General features: G+C 45.0%; 1 protein-coding gene across 12 annotated transcripts in view; it reads right to left on the reverse strand.

The window, feature by feature from the left end:
* The window catches only part of ADGRG2 (adhesion G protein-coupled receptor G2), a 133,849-nt gene extending 113,151 nt beyond the window's left edge, over nucleotides 1-20,698 (reverse strand). For 4 of the 12 annotated variants that reach the window (XM_054471181.2, XM_063660457.1, XM_063660458.1 and 1 more), the window contains exon 1: nucleotides 18,613-18,727. In XM_054471181.2, coding sequence (XP_054327156.1) covers nucleotides 18,613-18,635 — 23 coding nt within the window. In that variant the 5' untranslated portion in view covers nucleotides 18,636-18,727. Of the gene's footprint in view, nucleotides 1-18,612; nucleotides 18,730-19,630; nucleotides 19,652-20,166; nucleotides 20,257-20,621 lie in introns of those variants that run through there. The other 8 variants (XM_054471182.2, XM_054471180.2, XM_054471179.2 and 5 more) reach the window with 5 other exon arrangements.
* Between the last annotated feature and the right edge of the window lie 1,650 nt (nucleotides 20,699-22,348).

Below are 22,348 nucleotides of genomic sequence, written 5' to 3' on the forward strand. Positions count from 1 at the left end.
GATATGAACATAACTCTGAGGACTAGGACAGGCCTTGGCAAAGTTAACAAGCCCACCTCACTTGAAGAAAATCAATTTCCTCTTTAGTTCTCTTTGTGTCTTCTAGGTGGGGGCCATTCCCAACTTGTAGGTGCCCAGTGACCTCATACTTTTTCACTGGCTCTCAGGAAAAGGCCTCGCATGGAGGCCCATCAACCAGGTTCTGTGCTAATTTAAATTACAACACTTTAACCAAGGAAATTAATCTCTAATTGTGGAATTTCAGATTTCAGCCAGATCAACAGATGAGATGCTGGTGGGGGTGGGGAGATGGGGGTGGAGTTGTGCACAGTTATTGCTATGGACTTGTGTGTCCCTCCTGCCAAATTCATATTTTGAAGCCCTAACCCCCAGGGTAACTGTCTCTCTCTCTCCCCCTCTCCCTCCCTTCTTCCCCCACCTCTCTCTACCAACTGAGGACACAGTGAGAAGGCAGCTGTCTATAAACCCAGAAGAGGGAACTCACCAGAACCTGACCATGCCGGCATCTTGATCTTGGACTTCCCAGCCTCCAGAATTAAGAGAAATAAATTTCTGTTGTTTAGACCACTCAATCTATGGTATTTCGTTCTGGCAGCCCAAGTTGACTAAGAAAGTTACAGGGTAGTGTCAGAGGCATTTGAGCCAGAGTGACTCCGTCTTGAATACGGACTGGGTAAAATAAGGCTGAGATCTGTTGGGCTGCATTCACAGGAGGTTAGGCATTCTTAGTCACAGGATGAGATAGGAGGTCGGCACAAGATACAGGTCACAAAGACCCTGCTGATAAAACAAGATGCAGTAAAGAGGCCAGCCAAAATGCACCAAAAACCAAGATGACGACAAAAATGACCTCTGGTCGCCCTCACTGCTCATTATACGCTAATTATAATGCATTAGCATGCTAAAAACACTCCCACCAGTGCCATGACGGTTTACAAATGCCATGGCAACATCAGGAAGTTACCCTTTACAGTGTAAAAAGCGGAGGAACTCTCAGTTCTGGGAATTCCCTGCCCCATCTCAGAAAACTCATGAATAATCCACCCCTTGTTTAGCATATAATCAAGAAATAACTATAAGTATTCTCAGTTGAGCAGCCCATGCCACTGCTCTGCCTATGGAGCAAACATTCTTTATTCCTTTACTTTCTTAATAAACTTGATTTCACTTTACTCTGTGGACTTGCTCCTAATTCTTTCTTGTATGAGGTCCAAGAACCCTCTTTTGGGGTCTGGATCGGGACCTCTTTTAGTAACAGTAGCAGTCACCTAGCCATCCACCCTTAATGTTTTAATAGATGTTTTAACATTAAAGCTAGCCCTGTTGATACCGCGTGTACTCTCAAAATACCAAATCCAAAGGACTAAGTGTCTAATTAGGACCCCCAAGATGCCCAAACAGAGAAATAGGAGTCTGGCCTGGGGGCAGCACAGCCTGGCAGAGGTATGCAAAACTGTGAGACATCCAGGCCAGTGTGCCAAGTGAGGCCACCCTCCCAAACATCTCTGCCTGGTGTGGGTTCCAAAGATGAGATGAACCATAGAATGGGGCATTTCAAATACAAGGTCTTGAGGGGAAAAGGCTGGGTCCTATCACACGTCTGAACATATAGAGGGGCCCAGGCAGTCCTAAAATCCCCTAAAATGCACTAAGAGGCATAGATTGTGCCAAGGTTCAGATCCACTTCAGTCTGGGGAAGAAGGCAGGAGGAGGAGAAAGCTGAGGACATGGCTAAGAGGAGCAGTGACCATCGATGCAAAGCTTCGGAAACGGGTGTAGGTAGGCCCTTGAAACTAAGTGTCAGAGGCTCTGTTCTGTAAAGGTCTGAGAAGGACTCCTCATCCCAAGGGGCTATGCAGAGAGCCGACCACAGAGAAACTCAGTGAGGGAGGCCCGTGGAAGGGAGTTGGCTGCAGCCAGGATATCATTTGTAGGAGCCCCCGGGATGTGATCAAGCTTCTGAGGCAGACCTCAGAGATACACCCTCTGGGTACAGGTCAAAAATACCTGAACTAGCTTGACTGGGGTGTCCAGAAAATCAACTCTGTTGACCAGATCCCAAAACGGCCCAGGAACAGAGAAGCATTCTCTCCATTGTCAGGCTTATTTCCAGCCATCTGACTGTTTGGTGTCATGCAGACAAAATATCTAGATACTGGTGAGATGCCCCTTAGAAGAAACCCCATGGGGCTCTCCCTTTTTTTATAATAGGATTTTATTAAAATTAACAAAAGGAATTCCTGACTGTTGACCAGTTTTGCCTTAGTTGGGTTCCTTCAGAAGGTAACTCTGCTGGGCGTGGTGGCTCATGCCTGTAATCCCAACATTTTGGGAGACCAAGGTGGGCGGATCACTTGAGTGAGGCCAGGGGTTGAAGACCAGCCTGGTCAACATGGTGAAACCCCGTCTCTACTAAAAATACAAAAATTAGCTGGGGGTGGTGGCAGGTGCCTGTAGTCCCAGCTACTTGGGAGGCTGAGGGAGCAGAATCGCTTGAACCCAAGAGGTGGAGGTTGCAGTGAGCCAAGATCGCACCACTGCACTCCGGTCTAGGTGATAGAGCGAGACTCTGTCTCAAAAAAAAAAAGTAACTCCAAGGCTGGGCGTGGTGGCTCATGCCTGTAATCCCAGCACATTAGGAGGCCGAGGTAGGCAGATTGCTTGAGGCCAGGAGTTCGAGACCAGCCTGGCCAACATAGTGAAACCCTGTCTCTACTAAAAATACAAAAATTATGTGTTTTGTATTTCTTCTTCCTTCTTTCTTCTTCTGCTGCTGCTGCTTCTTCGAGATGGAGTCTTCCCATATTGCCTAGGCTGGTCTTGAACTCCTGGGCTCAAGCAATCCTTCTGCCTCAGCCTGAGTGTTATTCTCTTTGACTCATCCATGAAAGCGGATCCAACGTGTCTACATATATTTTTTAAATTAAACTTTTATTATAGTACAAATTTTACACAAGGCCATCAGCAGTAGAAAGGATAAACCATGGTAGTCATGTAATGGAATATTATTCGGCAGTGACAATCATCCAATTATAATTAGTTGCTATTTAGGCCATGTTAAATAGTCCTTTGCAGGGACATGGATGAAGCTGGAAACCATCATTCTCAGCAAACTAACACAAGAACAGAAAACCAAACACCACATGTTCTCACTCATAAGTGGGAGTTGAACAATGAGAACACATGGACACAGGGAGGGGAACATCACACACTGGGGCCTGTAGGGGGATGGGCGGCTAGGGGAGGAAAAGCACTAGGAGAAATACCTAATGTAGGTGATGAGTTGATGGGTGCGGCAAACCACCATGGCACGTGTATACCTATGTAACAAACCTGCACGTTCTGCACATGTACCCCAGAACTTAAAGTATAATAAAAAAAAATTTTTTTAATACAAAAATTAGCTGAAATACCCTGTCTCTACTAAAAATACAAAAATTAGCATGGTGGCGTGCACCCATAATTCCAGCTACTGGGTTGGGAGAATCACTTGAACCTGGGAGGCAGAGGTTGCAGTGAGCCAAGATCGCACCACTGCACTCCAGTCTAAGCGACAGAGCGAGACTGTGTCTCAAAAAAAAAAAAAAAAAAAAAAAAAAAGAAAAAGAAAAAAAGAAGAAGAAGAAGGAGGTAACTCTTTGGCACATATTCGAGATCAAGTAGTTTATTTAGGATGTGACCCCAGGAAACACAGATAGAATGGACACGTGAGTTGGGGCAGGAAGGCAGCCAATAGATGGCGTTATCAAGCCAGTCACCACTGGGGGCAATGGGAGTTTAGTCCTTCTAGGGAATTCTGGGAGCCAGTGTAGAACACCGGTCTGAATTATCCCACTTGAGGGCAAAAGAGCTGGGGTATGGATCCACTGACTTGCATCAGGCATTGGTTGAGGGCTGCTCCTGGGGTGGGGTGGGAGCTGTTAATTCCCTGGCACTTCCAACCTGCAGCATGGATGTGTAAAGAGGGCCCCCACAGAGAAATGTGCAGCTCGTGGCTGGAAGATGACTGGTGTGTACTATAATGGTGGGGCCAGGGATGTTGAAACAGACACCTAGTTGCTCTGGAATGAATGAGGAAGTGTGCGATAGTGAAGGCAGGAGAAAAAAGGGTGGCTTCACGCCTGCCCCACCCCACTCCTTTCTCCATGTCAGTATCTGGGATCGTGTGTGTTTGTGTGTGTGTGTGTGTTTCGGTTTGGCGTGTGTTTGAGGAGGTTAGTGGTTTTTCTTCAGGTGTTATGAGATATCTGAGGAGAGTCCAGGTGAGGGAGATTTGAAAGAAGTTGCTATTCGAGGTTAAAAAAAGAGCACCGCAGCTGGGTGCAGTGGCTCACGCCTGTAATCCCAGCACTTTGGGAGGCCAAGGTGGGCAGATCACTTGAGGCCAGGAGTTCAAGACCAGCCTGGGCAACATGGTGAAACCCCATCTCTACTAAAAATACAAAAATTAGCTAGGCGTGGTGGCGGGCACCTGCAATCCCAGCTACTCAGGAGGCTGAGGCACGAGAATCGCTTGAACCCGGGAGGTGGAGGTTGCAGTGAGCCGAGATCGTGCCACTGCACTCCAGCCTGGGTGACAGAGTGAGACTCCGTCTCAAAAAAAAAAAAGAAGAGCCCTGGGCTTTGTCTGCTGCTTTAATGCAGGCTACACACAACCTGGTTCTGCCAGCAGTGCTGAGAGGACAAGCCCAGAGGGGTACTTGGGAGAGCTGTTTATCATCCATCAGTGGGCAACGGGCAAATGCTCCACATAATCCCCAGGAACATGGAGGCAGCTGTGTTCTAAAGCTTCGCTACTCAAAGTGCAGCTCCCCCGCCCCAACAGCAGCATCACCTCATCTAGGAGCTGCAATGCAGAAATCTCTGGCCAGTCCCAAACCTGCTGAATCCGCATATGCATTTTAACAAGATCCCCAGGCAATCGTTTTGCATGTTGGCATTTGAAAGTCACTGCTGTGCATGACACTATCTGCTAATCGTTTTCCCTGCCTAAAAATTTGTCTCCCACCAAAATCAAATGGAGTGTATTTGCTTCATTTCAGACAATATTTGCTCTATCCAGTTGGTCAAATGACCAGATTAGCTGAGAGGAGACAGAGAAAAATACTACTGTCAACCAATACACCATAGAATAAAGCATAATTTAGTTTTTTAAACCTCCTTCTTTCTTCCTTTCTTTGTCCTTTTTACTTTTCCTTGGCAAGACTAGGAATCAGTGCTGAATAAGCCTGTACCATTCTAAAGCTATTCGGGTGGTAAACCTTTACCTCTGCATCTGCAAAACACATTCAGCAGTTCCAGGAGTTTTTTTTTTTTTTTTTCATTTCAAAAGAAATACAGCTGGGGGTGGGGATGGTGGGGGCAGGCAGGAAAAGAAAAAGCAAGCTAAAATTCTTAAGATATTTTAAAATGATGATATGATATAGGTAGTTGGTAAAGGAAAAAATCAGCATAGAAACCAATTATTAGAAAAAAATTAAAGTAAAGGCTGGGCGCGGTGGCTCACGCCTGTAATCCCAGCACTTCGGGAGGCCGAGGCGGGCGGATCACAAAGTCAGGAGATCAAGACCATCCTGGCTAACACGGTGAAACCCAGTCTCTACTAAAAATACAAAAAATTAGCCAGGTGTGGTGGCATGCACCTGTAGTCCCAGCTACTCAGGAGGCTGAGGCAGGAGAATCGCTCCGGGAGGTGACACAAGGTTCCAGTGAGCCAAGATCGCGCCACTGCACTCCAGCACTCTAGCCTGGGCGACAGTGAGACTCCGTCTCAAAAAAAAAAAAAGAAAATTAAAGTGTAAAAACAACTAATGCTAGAACTTAATAAAAAAGTTACAGAAAGCCAGGCGCGGTGGCTCATGCCTGTAATCCCAGCAGTTTGGGCAGCCAAGGCGGGCAGGTTGCTTGAGGAGTTCAAGAAAAAAAAAAAAGTTACAGAAAGAAAATCTCATCATTGTCTATGGATACAGATGTGTGAGTTATGTCCAAAGGTGGCTACTAATCCTACTTGCATTCAGAGGAGAAAATAATTGACAGTAACCATAAAAACTATTAATAATCTATTTAAAGCATTCTTTTAGGTATTTACCTGGTAGTAATGCACATATATGTTCACTACAAGATAGGCAAGAGAGTTACCCACAGCACCACTCATAAAAGCCAAAAACTGCTGGAAACCAAACAAAGGCCATCAGCAGTAGAAAGGATAAACCATGGTAATCATGCAATGGAATATTATTCGGCAGTGACAATCATCCAACTATAACCACATGCAACGATATGGAGGAAATTCAAAAACAATACTGAGCAGAAGTCAGGAAGCCTGTCTGGTACCATATATAGGAAATTTAAGAACAGGCACAATATGTGGCATTTGAGGGAGAACAGTAGTCACCCTTGGGGGGCAGTGAGTGAAAGGAGGCAAGAGGAGGGCTTCTAAAGGCTGCTTGTGTTGGATTCTTGATCTGGGGGCTGGTGACAGGAAAATGCACAGTTTGTGAAAATTAATTGAGCTGTACATTTGTAATGTGTATAATTTGTACTTCAATAAAAGTTTAATTTAAAAAATATATGTAGACACATTGGATCTACTTTTATGGATAAGTCAAAGAGAATAACACTCAGGCTGAGGCAGAAGGATCGCTTAAGCCCAGGAGTTCAAGACCAGCCTGGGCAATATAGGGGACCCCATCTCAAAAAAGAAGAAGAAGAAGAAAGAAGAAGGAAGAAGAAGAAGAACCCTCTAAATATGTCCATGAAATACTACTTGACACACTTGCCTGCTTTCATAAGGATGGCTGCTAGAAATGATGAATGGTGATGAACAGGTGATCAATATCACAAGCATGAGTAATGGCGCCCAGCTCTTGACTCATGTATGAACTGTGAATACAATAAGCATTTGGCCCAGTTTAAAAAAAAAATCCTACTGGGTCAAGGGTGATGGTTTCTCCAAATACCCCAAAAACGTGGTATATTTCTGTCAAAAACCGAATCATCTGCTGACAAAATCATTAGTCGTGTTCATTTGTACAGATTTTTTCCTGGAAGCTTTAAAATCCACTACAAGAGCTTTCCCAAAAATCACAACCAATCTTCAAATAATACCTCAAAGGGAAACCACTTCAGTATACATCTTCCCAATCTTCCTCACTCTCTCCCCATATATTCAAGTCACGAATTTTAGACCAGTACAAAGTACTAAACATTTTTTGGTGCCCTTTTCTCAGATTTCAATAACACACACAGCTTATCACTTGTGTTATACCAGAGCTAACGTTGAAATGGGCACAGGAAATGATACTATTAACAAAGGCAGAGAAGAATGCCACTTCCTTTGCTATCCCCTTCCTCCCACCTAAAAATCCACGTGATCCTCCCCAATGAAGTGTTTCAAAAATTTACACGTCAGAATCCCAAGATAAAACATGTCAATTTTGTGGAATCTGAGAACCAGTCTTGTAGTTAGGAGGGCCAGGAAAGTCCCACACTGAAAAATGTGACACTAATGATCCCTGGAATTCTATCACTATTTTTTTCTTGGTAAAATGTAATTCCCCTTTGTCTAGAAACCCTAATAATCAGGATCCTAACACAGAAATATGAATCTCTTTATCAGATGATTGTCTTCACTGGAAACTTCTAGAGTAGCCCCAGACACAAGAATGTACTCTTGGGGAAAGACAACAAGAGGACATTTAGTGAGTGTCTTCCATGTGCTGAGAATCATGCATGAAGGATTAAATGTATCATTTATTCATCAAATATTTATTAAACACCAAAATTGAATACTACATGCCAAATACTATTCTAGGCACCGGGGGTAAAGATGTAGACCCTGCTCACATTCTAGTGTGAGGAGGGTGGAAGGGGGAGAAGAGAACAATAAATGTACAAATCAACAAGGAAATTAACAGATAATAAATACAGTGTTGAGAATTAGAGTAAGGTGAGATGATATAGAAGGTAACCTGGTGGCTATTTTGGATCAGGTCATCAAAGAGGAGATATTTAAACTGAGATCTGAAAGAGGAACCAGCAACAAGAAGATGAAGGAGGGACCAGGCATGGTGGCTCACGCCTGTAATCCCAGCACTTTGGGAGGCTGAGGCGGGTGGATCACTTGAGGCCAAGAGTTTCAGACCAGCCTGGCCAACATGGCAAAACCCCGTCTTCTCTACTAAAAATACAAAAATTAGCCGGGTGTGGTTGCATGCACCTATAATCCCAGCTACTCAGGAGGCTGAGGCACAAGAATCACTTGAACCCGGGAGGCAGGGGTTGCAGTGAGCCAAGATTGTGCCACTGCACTCCAACCTGGGTGACAGGGCGAGACTCTATCTCCAAAAAAAAAAAAAAAAAACAGAAGATGAAGGAGAGGACAGAAAGAACATTCCAGGCAGAACAGTTAGTATAAAAGACTAAAATGATGAGGTTAATGTGCTGGAAGAATCAATAAAGAAGCACAGTCAGCAAGAGAGACAGAACAGGGGCAGGGACCAGAACACGGCAGACTTCCATAGTCCAGCAGGGAATGACACAATCCACCTAATGCTTCTAAGAAGATACTCTAGCTGCCATGTGGATATCGGATTCTAGGAGGCCACTACAATCATCCAAGAAAGAGATGGAGAAGGACTGAAGTATAGTGGAATAGTAGGAGTAGAGAGAAGTGGGAAGAGTTGGGATACGGTTTAGAAGCCAAATTGACAAGATTTGTTGATGGGTTGGATGTGGGGCATGAAACTAGTAGGTGTGGAGCTTGAACGATGGAGTGAATGGTGATGTCATGGACTGAGATGGATTTCACAGGGAGAGAATCAGGTTTTGCATGAGGGTGACAGGGAATCAGGATTTTGCTTTGGAAAATATTGAGTTTGAGATGCCTCTTAGAAATTCATGCAAATTATTAAGTCTTAAGTGTAAGAAAGGTCACAACTGGAGATACTGGCATCTAGATGGAATGGAAAGCCATAGGAATGAATGGGCTCATCCCAGGAGAGCAGGTAGAAAGAGAACAGTTCCCAGTGCCTTGGAGGGACATCAACCTTCATAGGTAGAACAGAGGACGAAGAGACTTAGAATGAGCTACCAGCAAGACAGGAAAACCAAGAGAGCGTAGGATACTGGAGGCCACAAGAAGAAAGTGGTCAAAGGAGGAGGGAATGACTGTCAAATGCTGCCGCCAAGTAAAACATGGTAAGTAAAGAAGTGATGGCTGTATTTGCCAACGTGGATTCACTGAGGACTGACAATGTGGAGTGATAAAATATGAGCATCCTTTTTTTTTTTTCTTTTATTATTATTATTATTATTATTATTATACTTTAGGTTTTATGGTACATGTGTGCAATGTGCAGAGCATCCTTTTAAGAAGATCCTCTGAGAAGGGGTGACTAGAAATGGGGGTGGGGAATGAGTGGAGGGGAATATGGAGCTGATGAACATATGAGACATTAGAGCAGGCTTGTAAGCTGATGGGAATGATCTAGAACAGGGAGAGAGGAGTTCATTAGGCAGAAAAGAGAGAAGGAAACAATACATAATTAAGTCCTTTACAATTTGTGCACCAAAATAATTAAGTATAGTAATGAATTGTAGACCTATTTTGAAAATATGAATTCATTATTTCATACCAAAAATAAACAGATGAATCAATCAATAAATAGGGGAGAAGGAAGGGCTCTGGACCAAATGTGGAGGGAATACTAGAGTCAAAATTATTATTTTCAACCATATTAAAGACTAGATCATACAAAAATCATCACTGGATGCTAAATCTAAAGGGAATTATTATTATTATTATTATTATTATTATTATTATTATTATTTTCAGACAGGGTCTTGCTCTGTCACCCAGGCTGCAGTGCAGTGGTCCGATAATGGTTCATTGCAACCTCGATCTCCTGGGTTCAAGTGATCCTAATACCTCAGCCTCCCAAGTAGCTGGGGCCACTGGCACATACCACCATGCCTGGCTAATTTTTTAATTTTCTTTGTAGAGACGGGGTCTTACTATGTTGCCCAGGCTGGTCTGGAACTCCTGTGCTCAATTGATCCTCCGTGTAAGCCTCCCAAAGTACTGGGATTACAAGCGTGAGCCACCACACCTGGCCCTAGAGGGAAATTTTGAGCAGGATATTTGTGTCTTCCCACAGACTGTGGATTTGGAAAGAAAAACCAATAACTACACAGTGGAGAAATTAGACAATGCCTTGGCCAAGTGATCAAAATTAACATCACCAATGAGGAAGAGATGGACATTATGAGCCTCCAAAATAAGATACCCTGAGAAGGACATAATGTCATCCATGCAGTGTTCAGGCTAAAAATGCATAACCTGAGTCCAATCACAAGAGACATCAGACAAACCAGACATGATTAATGTTCTATTAAAAAAAAAAAAAAAAAAAAAAAAAGGCCAGGTACGGTGGCTCACGCCTGTAATCCCAGCACTCAGCACTTTGGGAGGCCAAGGCAGGTGGATCACGAGGTCAAGAGATCAAGACCATCCTGGCCAACATGGTAAAACCCTGTCTCTACTAAAAATACAAAAATTAGCTGGGCGTGGTGGCTTGTGCCTGTAATCCCAGCTACTTGGGAGACTGAGGCAGAAGAATCGCTTGAACCCGGGAGGTGGAGGTTGCAGTGAGCCGAGATCACGCCACTGCACTCCAGCCTGGTGACAGAGCGAGACTCTGTCTCAAAAAAAAAAAAAGGAGAGAGCGTAATCTATATTCAGCCCAAATATCAATGTTACGAAGGACAAAGAAAGGCAATAGAAGTGTTCCAGACTAAAAAAGACTAAGAGACATGACAACTAGATGCAACAACCCTAAACCTGCTGGTGCGGTGGCTCACGCCTGTAATCTCAGCACTTTGAGAGGCTGAGGCGGGCAGATCATCTGAGGTCAGGAGTTTGAGACCAGCCTGGCCAACGTGGCAAAACCCCATGTCTACTAAAAATACAAAAATTAGCTGGGAGTGGTGGTACGTGCATGTAGTCTCAGCTACTCAGGAAGCTGAGGCAGGAGAATCACTTGAACCTGGGAGGCAGAGGTTGCAGTGAGCCGAGATTGTGCCATTGCACTCCAGCCTATCTCGATCAATCAATCAATCAATGCAAGAACCCTAAACTGGATCCTGTACTAGAAGGAAAAAAATGCTGTAAAGGATGTTATCAGGTCTATTGTCAAAATTGGAATACAAATGGCAGATTAGATAACAGTATCTTATCAAAACATTTACTGAGATTGATAACAGTGCTGTGATTATTTGAGAGAATATTCTTATACTTAGGAAATCCCTACTGAAGGATTTAGGAGTTAAAGTTCTTGCTGCATGAAATTTATCCTCAAATGGTTCAGGAAAATCCTAGGTACACGAGCAAGAGTGTAAATGATAAAGCAAACAGGATAAAATGCTAACAATAGAGGAATCTGGATTAAGGGCATAGGGGTGTTCTTTGTACTTTTTTAAAAAAATGTTCAACTTATTTGTAAAGTTTAAAATTATTTCTAAATAAAAAGTTAAGGCCGGGTGCGGTGGCTCATGCCTGTAATCCCAGCACTTTGGGAGACTGAGGCAGGCGGATCACCGGAGGCCAGGAGTTCGAGACCAACCTGGCCTGCAGGGCGAAACCCCATCTCTACTGAAAATACAAAGAAAAATAGCCAGGCGTGGTGATGGGCACCTGTGGTCCCAGCTACTCAGGAGGCTGAGGCAGGAGAATCACTTGAACCCTGGAGGCAGAGGTTGCAGTGAGCCGAGATTGCACCACTGCACTCCAGCCTGGGCGACAGGGCAAGAATCTGTCTCAAAAAATACAAAAGTAAAAAAAAAAGTCCCTGAGAAGACAAAGAGGATGAGGGACCCAGAGCCCAGAAAAGAAGCCAGTTTTTGATCCATTATGGACATTTCAGTCACAGTTTCACAGTAGCACTGGGGAACACTTTATTTGTACAAATATGGGCCTGTTGGGGGTCCAGGTAGCGGGATATGAGGAGGCTCCTGTTGAATGAGCCAGAATCAGCAACTGATCTAGGAGGGGCAGAGGAAATAAAAGGTGTCAAACAGCTGTTTTGGAGAATGGAAAAACAAACCCACTAGGCAAGCATGGTAGGACTGCTGGCCATGATGAAGGTCCATTTGAGGTTTATTAAGGTCAAGAACAAGACCTGGACATCGGTATTGATTTATCAAGCTCCCCCAGTGATTCCAATGGGCAGTGGGCTTTCAGAACCACTGTGCCACGGCAGGGTTTCTCAACCTTGGCACTATTAATGCTTGGGCCGGATCACTGTTTGTCGGGGTGAGGTGCTGTGCTGTGCACTGCAGCATGTTTAGCAGCATCCCTGACCTCTCCCCACTAGATGCCAGTAGCACCTCCAAACCCTGCTAGTCATGACAACTAAAAATGTCTCTTGACATTGTCAAATGTCCCCTGGGAGGCAAAATCACCTCCAGTTGAGAACCACTATGCTACACCATAAACAAGACAGGCTTACAAAGGTCAGGAATTGTGCACACTCCTTGCTCTAGCTAGGAGCTTGTGATGAAGAACACAGGCTCTGAAATCAGATGGTCTGTATTCAAACCCTGGACCCACTGCTTACCTTCTGTATGACCTTAGACAAGTAACTTAACTTCTCTGTACCTCAGTTTCCTCATCTGTAAAATGATGAGAATTGTACCTGCTTCAAGAGGTTGGGAGGATTAAATGAGTTAATAGATGTAAAGCAATAAGAGTAGCAACTGCTCAGTAAATATTAGCTATCATTATTATTACGAGAGTGTCAGAAATACAGTGGATACCAGGTGAGTGTGTATTGGTTAATGAACTGCTTACATTAAAATACTCCACGCTTAACCTAAAGAAATTTCCACACTAACACTGGAACAGAAAGGCAGGGCACATTATACTTCTCTTAGGACAAGTGTCAGATTTTATCTACATTCTAGGCTCATTCATTTGGTCATTTGACACATGGATAAAGCACCTACTACGTCCCACTGTTGTAAAGTCCTGACAACACAATGATGAGCAAACTACACAAAGTCCCTGCCTTCCTGGAACTTATATTCCAGCAAGGAAAAGAAGACGCAGCATCAGTAAACAAATAACTAAATAACATAATTGCAGGTAACAGTGATATAAATAAAACAAAAGTGGGATAAGGGAATGGACCCTTCCTGTGGTAAGTGGGGAGTACGGTTTTAGAATGAGGGTTAGAGAAGACTCAAACGAAACAAAGAAACTATCTGGTGAAATGGTGTTCTGGGCAGGTAGCACAGCAAACGCTTGGCTTGGGTGAGGAACACAAGCACGGAGGAGGCTGTGTTTGGAGAAGTTGAGAATAGGGAGTAAAGGAGGTACCAGTGAGGCCCTAGGGATTGATTGTAAGTGTGGTAGGAGGCGGCGCGGTGGCTCCCGCCTATAATCCCAGCACTTTGGGAGGCCGAGGCAGGAGGATCACTTGAGGCTAGAAGTTCAATAGACTAGCCAACATGGTGAAACCCTATCCCTACTAAAAATACAAAAATTAGCCAGGTGTGGTTGCACGAGCCCAGGAGTTTGCGGCTGCAGTGAGCTATGATCACACCACTGCACTCCAGCCTGGGCTACAGACTGAGACCCCATCTCGTCTAAGAAAAAAAAAAGTGCAGGCCGGGTGCAGTGGCTCATGCTTGTAGTCTCAGCACTTTGGGAGACTGAGGCAGGAAGCCTGCTTGAATCCAGGAGTTCGAGACCAGCCTGGGCAACACAGGGAGACCCCGTCACTACAAAAATTTTTTTAAAATTAGCCAGGTGGCGCAAGCCTGTAGTGCCTCCAGCTGCTCAGGAGGTTGACGTGGGAGGATCGCTTAAGCCCGGAAGGTTGAGGCTGCAGTGAGCCATGATCACGACACTGCACTCCAGTCTGGGCAAAAGAACGAGATCCTGTCTCAAGAGAAAAAAAAAGTCCAGGCACGGTGGCTCATGCCTGTAATCCCAGCACTTTAGGAGGCCGAGGTGGGTGGATCAACTGAGGTCAAGAGTTCGTAGACTAGCCTGATCAATATGGTGAAACCCCGACTCTACTAAAAATATAAAAATTAGCCAGGCATGGAGGTGTGAAACTGTAGTCCCAGCTACTAGGGAGGCTGAGGCAGGAGAATTTCTTGAACCCGTGAGACAGGTTACAGTGAGCCAAGATCGTGCCACTGCACTCCAGCCTCAGCAACAGAGCGAGATTCCATCTCAAAAAAAAAAAAAAAGTGTGGGAAGAGGTCATTAGAGGAGTTTGAGTCATGGACTTATAAGACTGCATGTATTGGCTATTCTGTGGGGTCAAAAGTAGACACTGAAAGACTGGTTTAGAGGCTACACAGTAATTCAAGAGAGAAATGGGTAGTTACACTGATCTCAGAGCATAATAAATGAACTTACTTTGCATCATAGCAGGATCTGATATAAAATGAATCTGTTCTGGACATAATCCAGCAGTTTGGGGGCTTAGAAACTAAATGAGCAGTTTTACAAAACAATGTTTTTCAAACTGTGGGTCAAAAAATCAAATGAAATTTGGAAAATCATGATCATCAGTTTAAAATGAAATAGAACAGATGAAAGATAACTGAAAATATCAATACATTGCACACAGGAGAAAGACAAAGACTTTGTGAGAGTTTGTTTCCATTATATACAAGTACGTTTGGACTGAGTTGAAATATAAAATGTGGCCAGGCGTGACTCACGCCTGTAATCCCAGAACTTTGGGAGGCCGAGGCGGGTGGATCATGAGGTCAGGAGTTCAAGACTAACCTGGCCAAGATGGTGAAACCTCGTCTCTACTAAAAATACAAAAAAAAAAAAAAAAAAAAATTAGTCGGGTGTGGTGGTGGGCACCTGCAATCTCAGCTACTCGGGAGGCTGAGGCAGAGAACTGCTTGAACCTGGGAGGCAGAAGCTGCAGTGAGCCGAGATTGCGCCACTGCACTCCAGCCTGGGCAACAGAGTAAGACTCTGTCTCAAAAAAAAATAAAAAAATTAAAAAAAAAAGAAAGAAAAAAAGAAATATAAAATGTACTTATTGTGAATGGTGGGCAAAAAAAGTTTGAACACTAGAAAAAGCTACCTTGTTTATACATGAGTAGGTTATAAACTGTCTCTTGATTCTCTTTCTTCCTCAGTACACCCAGCATTCCCCCAAATAAGAACATTATTTAAAAAACCTCCAAAGGTAGGTTCTTCATCATCTAAATAAAATGAATTACCAGGCGCAGTGGCTCATGCCTGTAATCTCAAGCACTTTGGGAGGCCGAGCCGGGTAGATCACTTGAGGTCAGGAGTTCGAGACCAGCCTGGCCAATATGGCAAAACCCCGTCTCTACTAAAAATACAAAAATTAGCCAGGTGTGGTGGTGCGCAGCCATAGTCCCAGCTACTCAGGAGGCTGAGGCAGGAGAATCACCTGAACCCAGGAGGTGGAGGTTGCAGTGAGCCAAGATTACTACCACTGCACTCCAGCCTAGGTGACAGAGTGGGACTCTATCTAAATAAAATAAAATAAAATGAATTGACTTAATGCTACACTAACTTCTCCTCCAGTGAGATCAAAATGTGAACTTCCAAAGTCAAGAAGCGAACTAACTGATCCTAAACCTCTTAGGCTTTCGATGGAAAAAAAAAAAAAAAAGAACTCCAAGCAGAACAAGAAATTTTAAAATTAAACTTTTAGACTTTTAGCAAGCTAACAATGGAAAAGAAACCTCCTGAGGATAATTAAGGTAGCTACCAGAATCCTATGGCAAGCACAATAGTTAATGGTAAAATAGTAGCAACTACTACTCAACATTATCCTACAGGGAAGCCTAGCCACTAAAGCAAGAAAATAAAATGAGGTAAAAATATTGGAGAGAAAATTCCCTATAGTATTGCCATTTGCAGACAATTTGACTGTCTACTTTGAAAATCCAAGAAAATCAACTGAAAAACTATTAGAACTAAGAAAAGTTCAGTAAAATGGCTTGAATGTAAGATAAATGTACAAAAAACAATTAAATAGCCTTCCTACTTACTACCATAGAAAATGAAGTGGGAAAAAAGGATACAATTTCTTTTTGTTTTTCTTTTTCTTTTTGGAGACAGGGTTTCGCTCTTATTGCCCAGGCTGGAGTGCAGTGGCCCAATCATAGCTCACTGCAGCCTCAAACTCCCGGGCTCAAGAGATCCGTCTGCCTCAGCCTCCTGAGTAGCTAGGACTACAGGTGCATGCTACCATGCCCAGATAACTTTTTAATGTTTTTTGTAGGGACGCGAATGTTGCTATGTTGCCCAGGCTGTTCTTGAACTCCTGGCCTCAAGCGATCCTCCCACCTTAGCCTCCTGAGTAGCTGGGAATCCAGGCACGAGCCATTGTGCCCGGTTATCAGTTTTTGATAAAGCTCACATACAACATAGCCATCTTCTACGTGTTTACCTGAGTGAAATAAAAGTTTACATTCATCCAAAAAGCCATATGTGAATATTGATATTGGCTTTATTCATAATCATCAATAGTTGGTGAGTGGATAAACAAACTTTGGGATACTGCTCAGCAACAGTAAGGAATGAAGTATTGATCCGTGCAACACGGATAAACCTCAAATGCATTATGCTAGGTGAAAGAAGCCAGGCTCAGAAGCCTACAGAATACATAAGTTCTTTTACAGGACATTCTGAAAAGAACAAAATTATAGGGACAGCAAACAAATCAGTGGTTGCCAGGGGCTGAGAGCTGGGGGAGGCTGACTACAAAGAGTCAACAGGGAATTCCTTGGAGTGGCAGAATTCTTTTACATCCTGATAGGGTGGTGGTTACATGACTATATACATTTGTCAAAACTTCTAGAACTGTATACTGAAAAGAGTGAATTTTACTGTAATAAGTTACACTTCAATTTGAAAAACATGGAGTAGACTGAAGAATTCATTAAATTGATTTGTAAAATGGGACAGTGTTTACCACAATTTATTTGATTGTGGGAATTTATTTTATGATAGCTTTCCCCAAACGTTAGCCCGTTTCTTAAGTTCCATCACCCACCACCACACACCATGATCCCAAAATAAGTTCCATGCGGATTAAATACCTACACATTTTTGAAACCATAAACATTTTAAAAGAACTTTTTTCTTCCTATCTTGTGGTCAGGAAAACCTTTCTCAGTGAAGCATAAAAACTAGCTCCCAGGTTTTGACTAAAGTCAGAATCCCTCCTTTCTATCTTTTGAACCACGGACATTACAGAAACACCACCCTCTCCCTCCTTTTGTTAATTTAATAGCACTCTTCCCAGTTTGGATCATGTATTTGAAAGCGACTTGGCACGCTCAGGCAGAAAAGTGGAAAAATGTGTTTTTCAGTTTCATCTGAGCCGTCAAAGCACCAAGAACATATGTCGTGATGTCCTCCTCTGAGTCCCCACAATGATCACATCAGCCATGGAAAATCAGCTTCTTTGCTGGCTCTTCCTTGCACCTGAGCAAACTCACTTTGCCATTTCTGGAAGGCTGTTCACGGTACCAAAAACACAGCAGCTTTCCTTTCCCTGCCAAACCCGCCAATGAAATGCCACTTCTCTGACTTTTTCTCCCTCTGCTGAACAAAATCATATCCATAGTTAGAGTACAATCTTTTTCTTTTCTGTATTTCCAACATTTCTTTTTTCTAGAAAAATACACACACCTGGAATCTGTGTGTTTTTTTTTTTTTTTGCCAAGATTTCTTCACAGACAAAATACTGATGCTGGCCCTGCCTTTCTTCAGCGTTTTTCAGTAGCTAAATATGCTCTATCCCCCTTTTAATGAAAGTCACCTTGCAGGGATGTGGGAGTGATAAAAGCAGAAGGGAATCCGATCCGGGCTGGCATCATGCTGAGGCCCTGTAAAACAATACTCCCGAACAGCTACAAAATTTGGCCACTTTTTGTTTTCCAGCTTTGCATTTGAGCTGTGAAAGCTGCCAAACCAAGCAATGTCCAGCTCATCTTAGATCTTAACTAAGCAAAATTTTATGAGATGCTAGAGACTCCCCAATCCTTTGGAAATAACACACAACTTGTCAATAAACTTACAAAATTATTTCAATATCAAACTTAATTGTATTGTCTATCAATAATTAAGCTCCTAATAAATTGTTAACTATTGATATTAATAAAGCAATAAATTTTGTCACACCATGCATGCCTGGGTATGCTCTTAGACTTATCTCTTCAGATAGCCAAAGAGGAGTTGAGAAAGACTGGAGATAACTGCAACATCTAGCTAGTCTTCCCTTAATAAACCTCTACTCTCCATCACCCAACATCTCGAACCCTGATCAAAAAATGGGTTCTCTTTCCACGTATGGTGACTATTAGGATCAGCTACATAATTTGTGGGACCCAGTGCAAAATGAAAAGGAGAGAGCCCTTGTTCAAAAATTAAGAATTTCGGCACTAAACCAAGTGCAGGATGCATGTCCATGAAGCCAGCCCTGCTACCAGATCGTGTATTTGGCTAGAAAGTTGGTAAGAAAAGTAAAACATTTCGCTATTAAATGAGTAGTGAAGGAAATCAAAACATCTTACCCCAAAATATATTTCTTTGACATATTTTGAAATGGTTGTTTAGAAAGCCAGCCAGTAGAGCTAATGCAAAGCTGTCCTTGGTGCGGGAGATCTGCATTTGTAGAGAATCTGCACGGATGTAGCCAGGCTTTATCGAGGTCCTCCCTCGTCCAGATCTAAGAGAAATTAACTGAGGATCTGACCCCTTTAAAGCTCTGAAAGAAACATTTACTGTCTATTCTCTCTGAGGGCTGCCACCTGTGAGGTTTCATTGACATCTCCAGACCATTTTTGCTGGCCAGGGCTCCTCCTCTCCCCCTCTCACAACCTCTTTTACCACCATAACCTGTTTGGGGCCATGCGTTGAGCCCCCTTTCTTTCTGTAACCTCAAGATAATCTACAAGCTTCTGTACCCCATTGGGGGGCTGGTGGTAATCACTCTATTGTTCTCTCCCCGTGGACACATTAATACATTTGTATGCCTTTTCTCCAATCAATCTGCCTTTCAGTTAATTTTTCAAGCGAACCTTCAGGGGGCGAAGGGAAAGTTTCCCTTGGCCTTTATAGTAGCAAGTGTTTTTGTGTGCGTTTGGGGGTAGAGGTGGCAAAGAGGTATTAAAGCTATATATATTGTAAAGTCTTAGGACCTCGTCTCCCGATCTCCCACTTTTCCTAAGGTTTTCAGCCTGTTGGACAAAAAGTACTTCCGTAGGGCCTGCCGGATAAAGTGTGGTTCATGGAACAGCATCAGCAGCCTCTGGGAGCTTCTTAGAAATGCAGACGCTCGGCCCCCACCCCAGACCTGCGGGATCAGAACCTCATTTTAACGTAATCCCTGGGGGATTATCGTGCACAGTACAGACTGTCACTGTCGAAGCAGCCACGGAAAACCTGTCCCCTGCTTCGTCTGGCTCTCGGGAGGTCAGCTCTCTTCTTCCCCCTCACTTTTTATCGGGTTCCGGAGCCTCGAAACTCGAGTCCCTGCCGAAATGCGCTCACTCCGAGACCACGAGCCCCCTCCTTCCCCGGCGTGCTCACCCCCTGGCTCCGGGCCGCCGCTCCGTCCCTCGGCGCCCGGGGCCACCTGTTCGGGGCCGCGCCGAGTGGTGCAGCCCCAAGCCGTCCGGGGCCCGGGCGCGTTCGCGCTCCCCCAGCACCGCCGCAGCCCGGCCAGGCGCGCGGAGCCGGGCTCCCCGGAGTTGGCGTCTAGCACACCACCCGCGCGAGTCAGGCTCGTAGCTCAGTTTCCCGCGGGTTGGGGAAAGTCCGGCTCCGTCCGAAGGTTTTGGAGACGCGCGTCTCCCCTTGGAGCCCCCTTTCCCACGGCGCGCGGGCTCCCCCCGTCGGGGAACCAGCCCCGGGGCTGGGAGCTACGCCTCCGCCTTTCAGGACGGTCCCGGGCCCCGGCTAGGAACCGCAGCCGGGCGGAAGGCGTGTTCGTCCCGCCGGCCCGCTGGCCCGCCGCCCTCCGGGGCTAGACGCTGCGCCCGAGCCTCCAGCGCCCGTGGCCGGCTGTGCGAGTCTGGGTCTCAGGACCCCAAGGGGCCAGACCCGTCCCGGCGCCGAGCGCTTACCTGCCGCTCGCGTCCTCGGGGCTGGCTGCTGGCGCCGTCCGGCCCGCCTTTTCCCCTCTCCGGGGCTGCGGCCCTCCTCCCCCCGCCCGTGGCCTGGGCGCCGCCCCCGCCGCTCCCGGCCCGCTCAGCCGCCAGCTCTCCAGCTGCCCAGCGCGGCGTGGCGCGTCCGGCGCTCGGCGGCGGCGAGGCTGGGCGCGGAGGTGGGGAGCGGGCGGGGCGCGGAGGGAGGAGGGGGAGCGGGCAGCGCGGCCGGCCGAAGCCCGGCTGAGAGCTCAGGGCCGGGGCCGGGGAGAAGCGGGGGCGGCGAGCCCGGCCGCCCACCCCACCGCAGCCGGGGGCCCCGTGGCGCCTCTGGGCTCCAGGCACTGCGGGACCCTCGGATGCTCGGCGTCCAGCCCAGCGCGCTCCTCCTTGGGGACCCCAACGGACCCCAACCTCCAGACTCAGCGGCTCACCTTTAGGGCTCGCCCCGGTACCCATATGCCCGTTTCAGTGTCGCACGCTGTGATGGGTGGGAGCCCTGAGGGCGCACTTCTGCCAAGATATTCCTGAATCCGGAGATCAGATGTCAGACCACTTGAGAGGGGGATTTGGAGAGAGCAGTAAATGAGAAATGTCCCAGTAAAGGATTCAGCTCGATGGTTTCCTGGTGAAGGACTGGAAATACACCGGGTTCCCAGAAACCGGGATCTCGGGCGCTCTGCCTGCTGGGGGTCGAGGTGGAGGGGGTATATAAAGTGAGTTGTCCCTGGTCCCCTCTACCTTTCTGTCTTAGCATCTCTCCTGCATGGTCATAGAATAAAAGCTAGATCTGGATAGGACGTACAGATCCCCTAAGCAATTTGTCAAAGTACCCTATTTTATAGATGGGAAAATGGAGGCTCTGTTCTACAATACGAATTAGTTGCAGAGACCAGGGAAAAAATAAGCGCTCTGAATTCCCTCTGCCGCTCATTTTACTGCCCTCCTCCCCCGCCGCCTTTATAGTCGAATAACACCTGTGTTTGCAAAATGCTTTATCGTTTTAAAAGCATCGTTCTCTTTCGGTAAACCTGCAGGAGAATATATCATTTTTTCTTTACAACTAGAACAAAATTCTGGATTCTGAATTGCATTCATAGCCCTGGAGAAGCGATGGTTATCAAGTGCAGATCTTTAAGGCACATCCTGGCTGACTCTGCCATTTTAGACACATGATGGGCGAGATGTATATTCTCGAGGGGTTGAATTTGTTTTGCAAACACCAGTTTATTAACACAACATTCTAACTGAATAAATGAATGGACAGTGTTTTCAGAGAGACTTTTAACTGGTTGGATTAAGGGAGAGTAGAGTCAGGAAGCTCATCCAGGTTACATAAATTAAAAGTTTTGATGAAGGGGAAAATGGTGTATTTAATAAACACACCCAGTATTACTCCAACGGGTTAAATTGGTCCCGTTTGAATGAACTTAACACGTATTTTTAACTTACATATAATTTTTGCATATTAACTTCTTTATTTTTGCTTTACATAGACCTCATACCTAAAGAATTTTCATACACCGCTAGTGGGAGTGTAAATTTCTACAAGCATTTTGGAAAACTCTTTGGCAGAATCTATTAAAGCTGAGAGTACAACTACCCTCTGACCAGCAATTCCCCTTCTGGATGTACACACAACCTCAATCAGTGTGTATGTTTACCAAAGGATATGAACTAGAATATCATACCAGTATATTTGCAATAGCCCAGATTGGAAATGACCCAGATGCCCACCAACAGAATGGATCGCAGACATTGTGATGGTATAGTCACAAAGTGGAATCCCAGACAGCAATGAGACTGCATGAACCACTGCTATGCTTAATATAGATGAACCTCTGAAACAATGTTGAGTGAAGAAGTCAGGCACAAAAACACAGACACTATATGATTCTGTTTCTGTAAAGGATAAGACAGGCAAAACTAACCTATGCTGTTAGAAGTTAGGATAGCAGTCACTGGAGAGTAAGAAGGGCTTACAGGTAATGTCTGGCTTCTTGATCTGGGTACAGTTTAAACGGATCTATGAGCGCTTTTCTGTATGTATGCCTCACGTCAATAACAAGTTAAGATATGTCTATCTCATATTAACAGTTGCTTGAATTTCTAAAGTTAAGAGTGATACCAGAGTAAGTATTCTTTTCCTTTAAACAAACTT

Source organism: Pongo pygmaeus, chromosome X (genome assembly GCF_028885625.2).
Source record: "Pongo pygmaeus isolate AG05252 chromosome X, NHGRI_mPonPyg2-v2.0_pri, whole genome shotgun sequence".
Classification (NCBI taxonomy): domain Eukaryota; kingdom Metazoa; phylum Chordata; class Mammalia; order Primates; family Hominidae; genus Pongo; species Pongo pygmaeus.